The 12,250-nt window shown below is 38.6% G+C and overlaps 1 protein-coding gene across 3 annotated transcripts in view; it reads left to right on the forward strand.

Annotated features, from left to right (window-relative positions):
• Positions 1–4,541: 4,541 nt before the first annotated feature.
• LOC116695356 (V-set domain containing T-cell activation inhibitor 1) overlaps positions 4,542–12,250 on the forward strand; it is a gene marked incomplete at its 3' end in the record, with an annotated part of 8,128 nt that continues 419 nt past the window's right edge. Inside the window, 5 exon segments of one of the 3 annotated variants that reach the window (XM_032525570.1) lie at positions 4,542–4,710; positions 6,878–7,204; positions 9,643–9,708; positions 10,274–10,366; positions 11,728–11,927. In XM_032525570.1, the coding sequence (XP_032381461.1) occupies positions 4,656–4,710; positions 6,878–7,204; positions 9,643–9,708; positions 10,274–10,366; positions 11,728–11,927 (741 nt within the window). In that variant the 5' untranslated portion in view covers positions 4,542–4,655. 3 annotated transcript variants of the gene reach the window in all.

Below are 12,250 nucleotides of genomic sequence, written 5' to 3' on the forward strand. Positions count from 1 at the left end.
AAACATCATTTGGAGAGTGATGATTTCATTCTATGCTGTCAGTTAACTAAGTAAAAGTTTTTTTGGGGATGTTGGGGTGAACTGTCACTTTAAGACCCAAGAGAAGCTCGTTGATCTTCTTGTCCTGACAATCATAATTGTGTTGTGGTGGAAATAAATAAACATTTAGGTTCCCACTGCAGATTTAAACACTGGTCTTGGTAAAACTCCAAAATAAATTGTAAATGTTTTCGTTAAAGGTCCAGTGTGTGACGTGTTTTAGTTGGTAATTAATTTGTTGGTACAAACTGGTTCTTTTTCATAAATATTTAACACCACCTTCAATTCCAAGGGCATTCCTATTGGCTTGATATTTTACATTAGCATGAGCCGGGGTAGACGCTCTGTAGTCACGCTCCATCTTGAACTACGTTAGCCGGTGAGGGACATACGGGACGTATTGCTCCGCCTTTTCCGTGTTTTCGCCGTCACATGATAAACTCACAGGTGCTGCTAATGCTAATGCTAACGGGTGTCGTCGCTTCTCGGCCCCCGGCGAGTTAGAAGAAGGAAACCACATGTGGAGGAGGACCACATGTATTCATGTAAATCTAATTTCAGGAACGGGAGTCTTCTTCGTCTTCGCCCAGAAAAAGAAAATTGAAAAATGGCGAAAGAGCGGCTTTTTGAAGCGTGAAGGCCCCCGTAGCTGTGATACGTACTTTAAACGATATATGATCTCAACGCTACTGTTAGATGGGAGAAATTCCCACACTTTGGACCTTTAAAACAAAGACTTAGTTACTGTACCAGAGAGAAAGAGAAGGCTTTATGAGCTGAACAAAAGGAATAAATGGCAAATGACCCAAAAAGCCCCAATCAATCATGTTCAAGTGAAACTGCAGGAACACAAAGAGAAGTCACCTGTGTAGGATTGGGTCAGGACTGCCATCTGCTGGCATGTTGGTAGAACATTTACAGCTACAGGATTCATCAAGTCAAAGAGACTCACTTTGAAATCCTTTAGAACAGGGGTCTTCAACGTTTTCCAGGCCAAGGACCCCCAAACTGATGGCGAGATGGAGCGGGGACCCCCTAATTATATAAATTGTATAAAATTGTGTTATATCAATCTGGTCCTATAGTGCCATGTGTAAATGTACCTTGTTATTGTGCATTCAATACTAAGATACTCAAATTATACACAGGTTCATGTATTCATGTTTTTATTTTAAACATGTGCGAGGCCCAGTGAGTAGGGCGGCCACGCCACTGCCTTTTATAAACATAACATAACACAATAAACTGATACCTGCCAAGATCAACAATGTCTGTTAATTGCATGTAATCATGCATAAAAGCTATTCAAATGGACATTTATTAATTCATGTTAATGTGGATTTAAAGACATTTCAATTAGTGGAAAAAATTGCAGGGGGGGGGGGGGGGGGGGGGGGGGGGGGAATATAAAAAAAGTCTAATCAACCAAAACTTTCGCAACCCCCATGCAGTACCTCCACGGACCCCCTAGGAGTCGCGGACCCCCTGTTGAAGACCCCGGCTTTAGAAGATATATCTTCTTAGAAGGAGATTGGATGACAATTTTTTTGCAGTTAAATTCAGATAAAACGGAGGTGATGATTTTTGCCCCAGACAGCATTACCCCTAAGATTAGGCAGGCCGCTGGGGCTCTATCACTCTCTGATTGTAACGTTGCGTGAAATCTGGGTGTCATTTTTTTGTGTTTTAACTGTCATGTGAAATCCGTGGTCCGTTCCGGTTTTTTCCATCTCAGGAACTTCGCTAAGATCTGATCTGTGGTCTCTAAAAAAAAAGAGATGGAGATGCTTGTTCATGCTTTTATTTCTTCACGTTTGGATTATTGCAACGTACTGTACACTGGTGTAATTAAACAAATCATCCGTGGACAGATTGCAAGTTGTGCAGAATGTAGAAGCAAGACTTTAGTCTGAGACCAGCAGGAGATCCACATTACCCAGGTGCTTAAGGCTCTTCATTGGCTTCCAATAGGTGTTAGAGTGCATTTTGAAAGTTGAATCACCACTTATAGAGCCTTGCATGGTCAAGCTCCCTCTTAGATCCAGGATCTATTACACACACACACACACACACACTCCTGGTCGCTCTCTAAGGTCTTCAGGCCAAGACCTATTAACTGTCCCCAGAACACGTTTTAAAACCAGAGGAGATCCAGCCTTTCCTGTGGCGGCTCAGTTTAGGGTGTGGAAATACTGTGCTTAAATATAAAAGTAAAATAAAGCCATAAAAAGACCAATGGACCAAATCAATCTGCAGATCAAAGAGGTTCAGTCATTTTAAATTAAAGTCAATTGTTTCCAGGTATAATACCATTTATGTCTGATGATCAGCGCTGGAAGAAGTATTCAGATACTTCACTTCAGTAAAAGTACTAATACCACACTGTAAAAATACTCTGTTACAAGTAAAAGTCCTGCATTGACAATGTAACTTCAGTTAAAGTATGTAACCATCATCAGGAAAATGTAGAAAAGTATTGTATGTAGTATGTAAAGTATTAAAAGTAAATAGGAATCCTCCCATTGTAGAAAGTGTAAAGGACCCAACCAGCTGTTTAATGACATCATCATCTCAGCTGACATATGACATCATCATCTCAGCTGGACCTGGAGCCCTTATATTGTTGCTAGGTTACTTTATAATTAACATCAGATTTTATAAACTACATGTGTTTGGTGTGCAGAAATCTTAATGTGTAAAGTAACTAGTAACTAAAGTAACTAGTAACTAAAGCTGTCAGATGAATGTAGTGGAGTAACTAAAGTAACTAGTAACTAAAGTAACTAGTAACTAAAGTAACTAGTAACTAAAGCTGTCAGATGAATGTGGAGTAACTAATATAACTAGTAACTAAAGTAACTAGTACCTAAAGCTGTCGATGAATGTAGTGGTAACTAAAGTACTAGTAACTAAAGTACTAGTAACTAAAGTAACTAGTAACAAGTAACTAGTAACGAAGCTGTCGATTATGTACGGAGTACTAAGTAACTAGTACTAAAGTAACTAGTACTAAAGCTGTTCAGTGAATGTAAGGTAGTAACTAAAGTAACTAGTAACTAAAGCTGTCAGATGAATGTAGAGGAGTAACTAAGAATAGTAACAAAGTAACTAGTACTAAGCTGTCAGATGAATGTAGTGGAGTAACTAAAGTAACTAGTAACTAAAGCTGTCATGAAATGTAGAGGAGTAACTAAGTACTAGTACTAAAGTAACTAGTAACTAAAGCTGTCAGATGAAGTAGAGGATAACTAAAGTAACTAGTACCTAAAGCTGCAGATAAATGTAGTGGAGTAACTAAAGTAACTAGTAACAAAGCTGTCAGATGAATGTGAGGAGTAACTAAAGTAACTAGTAACTAAAGTACCTAGTAACTAAAGCTTTCAGATGAATGTAGAAAGAGACTAAGTAACTAGTACTAAAGCTTTCAGATAATGTAGAGAGTACTAAAGTAACTAGTAACTAAAGTAACTAGTAACAAAGTAACTAGTCACTAAAGCGTTCAGATGAAGTAGAGGAGAACTAAAGTAACTAGTAACTAAAGTACTAGTAACTAAGCTGTCGATGATGTAGAGGAGTAACTAAAGTAACTGTAACTAAAGTAACTAGTACCTAAAGCGTCAGATGAATGTAGTGGAGAACTAAAGTAACTAGTAACTAAAGTAACTAGTACTAAAGTATATTAACTAAAGCTGTCAGATAATGTAGAGTAGTAACTAAGTAACTAGTAACTAAAGTAACTAGTACTAAGCTGTCAGATGAATGAGTGGAGTAACTAAGTAACTAGTAACTAAGTAACTAGTAACTAAAGCTGTCAGATTGAATGTAGTGGAGTAACTAAGTAACTAGTAACTAAAGCTGTCAATGATGTAGTGGAGTAACTAAGTAACTAGTAACTAAAGCTGTAATGATGTATGGGAGCCTAAATTACTAGTACTAAAGCTTCAGATGAATGAGTGGAGTACTAAGTAACTATATAAAGTAACTATCCTAAGTAACTAGTAACTAAGCTGTCAGATGAATGAGGGAGTAACTAAAGTAACTAGTAACTAAAGTAACTAGTAACTAAAGCTGGCAATGCACTGTATGTAGTAACTAAAGTAACTAGTAACTAAAGTAACTAGTAACTAAAGCTGGCAGATAAATGTAGTGGAGTAACTAAAGTAACTAGTTACTAAAGTAACTAGTAACTAAAGCTGTCACATGAGTAAAAAGCAGTATATTTCTCTCTGAGATGTAGCGGAGTAGAAGAAGAAAGTGGCATGAAAAGAAAAGGCTCAAGTAAAGTACAAGTACCTCAACATTTGGACTTGAGTACAGTACTGGAGTAAAAGTACTCAGTTACATTCCACCACTGCTTTTTTTTTTAATATGTAATTATTTGTTGTGCTATCTTGGCCAGGTATCTGTTGAAAAAGAGATTGTACGTCTCCATAAGACTAACCTGGTTAAATAAAAACAATAAATGTTAAAAAAAAGAAAAAAAAAAGAAAGAGAAAGCGAAAGAAAAACACAAATGAATCATCGGATTTTCCGGAACCGCCATAGAAATACATATATTCGGCATAATTTCATTCTTCATAATTTCGGTGACATCTTAAAACATCTTAACGACCACGATGAACTTATTCCTCGCGATGTTCCTGTGTTACCTCGCGGTACGGGGGGGGGCAGGTGAGTAATAAAGTATAAAGTTAATAACCCTCGTGTCGTCTTCCCGTGAGAATTGGAAAACAAAACTTCTGTTGACGCTTTGTATCGATGTTTTTTAACTTCTTCTTACGTTTTCTGTCACGCTCTCCGAAGTTCGTGCCACTTTTCTGACGTCTTTGTCCCTTTTTTCAACACTTTTGACGTTTTTGAAGTTTTTGACATTTTCACCACTACGTAACACTAACTTATTACCTTTCGTTTTTACAGTAATTTTTGGAATTCGTGGTCAATAAACCTCATTTATAGGAAATTATACCTAATGTTTGAGTTAGAAAATGATATAAAATTGATTAAGACGCCCCAAAATGAATGGAAGAGCGTTGGAATCAATCATGTTATTTTGGGGAATTAAAAAGAACATTGATATAGGACAACATGAGGACAACATGGGGACAACATGAAGACAACATGAGGACAACATGAGGACAACATGGGGACAACATGAGAACAACATGAGGGCAACATGAGGACAACATGGGGACAACATGAGGGTTAATTCAGTCTTGTGATGGTTTTCCCTTTTAGGAGAAGAGCTGTTGCTTTTATGAAGTTGCCAATGAATCACACACTTGCCATAAATCGATCGATCGATTTCAGGATTTTCAGATTTATTTCCTGCTCAACGGGTTGTTTTATTCAAGTGCATTATCAGACCGCAAGATCTTTAGAGGAAGTGAACTGAACATCACGGAATTCTACAGAAGTCAAAGTAGAATCTACTGTGTTGTAAAACAAGTAAACAGCGGGAAGTTCCTGGTTATTAGAAAAATACAGTGACATTTTTGCTCATAATAGGCAAAACAGCCTATAATGTTTGAACAATTACAATGTATTTTTCAAACATAATAGGCTATTATTATTATTATTATTATTATTATTATTATTATTATTATTATTATTATTATATTATACTATTATATATATTATAAAAATAGATTGTAATTTTGATCATAATAGGCTGTTAGCCTATTATGATCTTCAGTCATCATAGGTCAGGTGACCAGGTCAGACTTCTTCAGAAGTAGTGTCACTCAAATCTAGACCCAGATTGAGTTTTTTTAAAATCAGATTCACACCACTTCCATGTGTGGTCCTGAATCAGACCCAGGTCGGATTTTTATTTTTATTTTTTCAACGCGGTTGCAGTGTGAACAACCAATGCGGAGGGATTTGATGCGACTCTTACGTCGATCTACACCGACATTTGTCACAATTATGCGTCGGCGGGAGTTAGCCCTAGACCCAGACTGTAACATTAAAAACCTGACTAGTGTCTCTGTAAAGCTAGTCCCAATGCAGTCCCGGCCCTCCTGGCTTGGTCTGTGCATCCAGACCTCTGTAGTGGCCCAGGTCAGGGCACAAGCACACGCATAGTAGCGTGACTTGAACTTGAATTTGCAGCCTGTACCCCGCAAAAGGCCCGAATAGCCAATTTGGCTCTCTTTCTCGTCCTTCTCTTCCTCCTCAGCACCGGCTCCTTGACGCTACGGCTGCCATCAAACAAACATTTTGAAATAAAAGCAAAAATGCAGACAAATTCGTCCAAACCTCCCTAACTTTGTCATCCTTCTTTTGCACATGCGGGTCAGTCCGAAACACCCTGTTTGCACGAAAGGGAGAAAAGTAAAAGGACAAAACGTTGTGTGCACTAATAAAATACTTTAAAAATAATAATTTCTCAATCGCGACCAGCTGTTGTTACGCCATCATACTTCATTTGGGGCATTGTTTTGCCTTTTGTTACCAGGACCAGCATGAAATGAGAATGTAGAGAAAGGCAGAAGCCAGCTGGGATTTGGGCCTCTTAGTATGGGCGCACACTCTACCAACTGAGCTACCCGGGCACCCCAGCCATCCTACTATTAATCTAAGTCATTGCATATACTATATATTATTTGCACAATCTGCACTCAGTCCATTCACCCTCCTTTTTTTTATGTGAAACAGTTATTTTGTATGTGTAGATTTGTTTCTGTACTGAATTTAATTTAATTTATATATTTATGTTCATGTGTTTGTTTTTGTTTGTGCACCAAAAAAAACAATGCAAATTCTCTCGGATGTGTTACTTACATGGCAACAAACCCTTTTCTGGTTCAGGTTTTAAATCTGACGTCTGTTCCCCCAGGAGAGTCCAACGTGATCGGCTCAAATGAAACAGTGAGAGCCGTTGTCGGTCAGGACGCCATTCTGCCGTGTCACCTGGAGCCGCCGTTCGACGTGACCACTGTACTAGTGATCTGGAAACGCAATGGAACTGATGTGCATGTCCAACGACATGAGTATGTCAAACAACACGAGAACAACAGAACATCTCTCTTCAAAGACGAAATGCACCGTGGAAACATTTCCCTAAAACTCGTCAACGTAACTAAACAGGATGAAGGAAGTTACACCTGCCATGTTCCCACTCTGCAGAGTAAGGTCAAGTTTGGCAATGTGACCCTCGTTGTTGGTGAGTGCACCTAAAACCTATTTATCACACGGTTTTGTTGATTCTGATTGGCTAATTACGGCATTCTATGATTAATATGATTAATGATTAATCGTTTTCAAATCAAAATGGAGATTTGAAAAAATGCGATGAGCTAATCGTGAGAACCGCGTGAAGATCGCAGTTAATCATGTTTAGTTGAAAGTTATATTTTAGAAGGTGCCACATGTGCCGTAGATGCTGCTGTTGAACGGAGGCACATCAAACATATGTAGCGCTGTAATCGGGCCTTAAAGGTTCAGCCCAGGTTGTACATTTTGATTGACAGCTTTTTAAAAGCCTGAACCCGTTTACAGCCCGACAGTATTCAAATGTGCGCACGCACAGTCACATCTTTGGCATTTCTCATAACCCACTGGCTCGTTATTCTCATTATGCACGTGGTCGAGGGTTTTCTACACTTCAGACTTTGCCTTCTTTGTTGGTGCAACCCAAAATTCTTATTATTGTATTTAACACAGAACTTGGAACTGTTGGGTTTCTGTAAATAACATCCCAGAGTCCGGTCTAGACCTGATCTTTGATTAAATAAAATATTGTGATTTGGCGCTATATATATAAATAAAATGGAACTGGATATGAGTTGCTGGAAGTTCATGTCTCTGGTCTCATCCCTGCAGAAGAATGTAGAGCGGTTTTCATGTTGTCTCATGTTATAATGCTAGCAACATTTATTTTTTAAATCGCACTACTAATAATATAAAGTTTTCTTTTATGCCAATAAGCAAATAAGGTTGTGCGAGCCGATTGGACGAACCCCTATCAGACTGATTCAGACCCTTGCTATCAGGGTTCGTCATCGGCTGCACAACTTATTTGCTTATTGGCATAAAAGAAAACTTTATATATTAGTAGTGTATTAAAACTAAAAGCTCTTAACACTATGTTGTCATTCATGTTGTCTCATGTTGTCCTCATGTTGTTCTTCATGGTGTCCATGTGTCGTTACATGTTGTCCAGTTGCTTCATGTTGTCCTCATGTGTTGTCTTATGTTGTCCTATGTTGTCTCATGTTGTCTCATGTTGTCTCATGCTTGTCTTCATGTTGTCCTCATGTTGTCTCATGTTGTCTCATGTTGTCTCATGTGTCTTCTGGTTGTCCTCATGTTGTCTCATGTGGCTTCATGTTGTCCTCATGTTGTCTTCAATGTTGTCCCTCATGTTGTCAGTCATGTTGTCATGTTGTTCATGTTTCTCATGTTGTTCCTCATGGTTGTCTTCTGTTAGTGACTCATTTGTCTTCAATGTTGTCGTTCATGTGTCTCATTGTGTGCCTTAATGTATGCTCAGGTTGTCTTCATGTTGTCTCATGTTGTCTCATGTTGTCTTATGTTGTAGTCATGTGTCCTCATGTTGTCTTCATGTGTCATCAGTTGTCATTCAATGTGTCGTCTGTTCCCTCAGTGTACCTCTTTGTAGTATGTTTTCATGTTGTACTTCATGTTGCTCTTCTGTGTCTCATGTTGAGTCTACAGTTGTACTCATGTTGCTACGTTTCATATGTCTTCATGTTGTCGTCATGTTGGTTTTCACTCATGTGTAGTCTTCATGTTGCTCCTATGTTGTTCATGTTGCCGTTGTCCTCATGTGTCCTCATTATGTCGTCCAGTCCTCATGTATGTCATCATGTTGTCTTCATGTTGTCCCCATGTTGTACCTCATGATGGTCCCATGCTTCATGTCCTCATGGTGTCCCCATGTTGTCCTCATGTTGTCCTCATGATTGTCTTTCCAATGTTGTCCTCATGTTGTCTTCATGGTGTCCCCATGTTGTCTATGTTGTCCATGTGTCTCATGTTGTCCCATGTTTGTCTCATGTTGTCACCATGTTGTCAATCATGTTGTCCCATGTTGTCCATCATGGTGTCCCACCATGTTGTCCTCAATGCATGGTCCTTTCATGTTGTACCCATGTTGTCCTCATCTGTGTCTCATGTTGTCCCCATGGTGTATGTTGTTCATGTTGTCCCATGTTGTCATCATGTTGTCTTCATGTTGTCCTACATGTATGTCCTATATCAATGTTCTTTTTAATTCCCCAAAAATAACAGTGATTGATTCCAACGCTCTTTGCCAAGTACAAATTCTACTTTCATTAATTTTGGGTCTTATTATATTTTATACATGTAAAACAAAGTGAAGTGTTGTTGAAATAGTATTGAGTAAAAGTTGACATATCCAGTCTGTGATTATCAAATCACAAATCCATTCACCATTTAATTTATCTAAATAATCCTAATTTCTGCTTTTCTAACTCAAACATTAGGTATAATTTCCTAAAAATTAGGTTTATTGACCATAAATTCTGATAAAGGACATAGGGAAATTGGTCAATTTGACCTGAGGGTTAAACACAATGTACATAAAATTACAATTAAAACCCAGACTTATTCTAACAGAGTTGGAGGAGAATGTCAGAGGGAATCGGACTGAAGGTGTCGATCCAGAGAATGGAAATGATCAAGGTAAGGAAAATCAAATTCGATACTTACCCTGTGTACCCTATAATGTGCGTGCAGATATGACACTTTTGTAATTCGTCATTTCCAACTTGTTAGAAAATTTCATTTTCATTTTGACTTAAACATTGCTTGCGTAGATGGAGATCCGAGTTACATTGTCCATATCGCATTTCCATTTAAAAAAAATTATTTGTTATTTCAAAATGTTATTTCAATATTTTCGCCTACAGCGGGGTACGACTTGGAAAATGTAATTTAATTTTCAATTTGATAGCGTCGTAGCCTGTTGCATTTTAATTTTAGCCTAAATAACACACCTTTTAAACCTTTGATGTAAATGTACAGCTGATATCTCCTGATGTGTGAATGATGTTGGAATGAATATTAATTTGGGGCGTTTTACTGACTATTTAAGACCAATTATGGGCGTGACATGAAGCCGCCAAAGCTGCGCCGCATATAGAGTCGATTATGATTTATATAAAGGGAAACGTGGCTTGGACGTGCATGCGCACGGTTTCATAAATCAGAATATTTCTGTGCGTACTCACATCCTTTGTTTCATCAGTAGTTGCAGTGATAGCAGGAGTAGGAGGAGTATTAGGAGTATTAGCGACTGCTGCTGTCATCGGCTTTGTCATATGGAAGAAAAGGAAAAACAGTAAGTCTCAAATTTCTCCTCTCTTCATTTCCCCAGTTAAAAAAGGTTCACAATGATTAAGCCCGTCTCAAAACAGCATCTACTGTAAGTGGCCATATGTAAAGTGTAACAGGTTTTCTTTCCCTATTGGTTAAAGACAAAAATTGTGATCCAAAAATCACGAGTGGTTGTAAACTGACCCGTATTAAAATCAATAGTTTTAAGCCAAGACCAGAAGCTCTACAGCTATCTATTACTTCTGGTAATTAATAATTATAACTAATTTTAAAAGAGAATAAGAAGAAACATTCACATTTTTAGACAAACTAGATTTCTATTGATCCCAAAATGGGAAATTCCAGTGGTTCAGCTGTAAAAGATCAGACCAAAAGCACACATACACAATATACATGAACTATCCCTTGTGTTGTCTTCCCGAAAAATCAACACTTTTTCTTACATTTTTGTCCATTTTTTCAACACTTTTGATGCTTTTTTTTATGTTTGTCACTTTTTTTGACATTTTCAACACTACATAATACTAACTCATAATTTTTAGTTTTACAGTTATTTTTGGAATTTATGGTCAATAAACCTCATTTATAGGAAATTATACCTAATGTTTGAGTTAGAAAAGCAGAAATTAGGAATTATTGAGACTAAAATTAAAGGAATGGATGTTGATGATAATCACAGACTGGAATATGTCAACTTTTACTCAATACTATTTCAACAACACTTCACTTTGTTTTACAATGCTATAAAATATAATAAGACCCAAAATTAATGAAAGTAGAGATTTGTACTTGGCAAAGAGCGTTGGGTGGAATCAATCACGTTATTTTGGGGAACATTGATATAGGTCCTAGGACAACATGAAGACAACATGAGGACAATAATAGGATAGATTACAAGAACAAATATTTAAAATATATACAAGTTGGGAATAAAAAATGTACAACTACTTACTGATAAAGATGTAGATAAATCTTTTGTGCAAGTGTCCCTTATAGTGCAGCTGATGTCTCAGAGTCTTATCAGCACCCAGTGATGAGGTGAGAATAACTTGTATTGCCTGTGGTAGGGATGATGTCTTGTAGCGGTCCGTGCAACATCGAATGTGTTGGACCAGTGTGGGGGTGGAGAGGGTGGAGCTGCTCCTCTGTGGGACCAGTGGGGGGGTGGAGAGGGTGGAGCTGCTCCTCTGTTGGACCAATGGGGGGTGGAGAGGTGGGCTGCTCTCGTTGGACCCAGGGGGGGGTGGAGGGGTGGAGCTGTCTCTACTCTGTGGACCAGTGGGGGGGTGGAGAGGGTGGTCGGGGTTATCCATGATAGATAAGTTGGACCTCTTCACCACAGCTTCAAATGTGTCCTGTTTGCAGCCGACAACAGAGGCAGCCCTCCTGTTGGGTATTGTGTCGCTGGCTCCGATGCTGCTGCCCCAGGAGACGGCGGGGGGGAACTGAGCGCTGGCCAAAACCCACCGGAAGAAGAGATCGAACTTTCTGAAGGATCTCAGCCACTTCAGGAAGTAGAGTCTGCTCATCCACTTCAGGCTGTTGTTGCCGATGTTGACACCCAGGTATCTGTGCTCCTCCACCATGTCCACCATGTCCACATCTCCCCCATGTCCACCATGTCCACCCAGAATGCAAAGGGGCTGCGGAGCCATTCCATTCCTCCTGATATGCAGTGTAACGGGTTTTCTTTCCCTATTGGTTGAAGACAGAAATTGTAAACTAAAACTCCCTCCCCCCAAACCTACATTTGTTATTGTCAATAGATAGATAGATATTGATCCCAATAAAATGGGAAATGACAGAAATGACAGAAAATTGACAGCAGCAAAATCAGTCACACAGGACAGAATATACATGAAATACTAGGATACAATATACATACATA

Source organism: Etheostoma spectabile, chromosome 9 (genome assembly GCF_008692095.1).
Source record: "Etheostoma spectabile isolate EspeVRDwgs_2016 chromosome 9, UIUC_Espe_1.0, whole genome shotgun sequence".
Classification (NCBI taxonomy): Eukaryota; Metazoa; Chordata; class Actinopteri; order Perciformes; family Percidae; genus Etheostoma; species Etheostoma spectabile.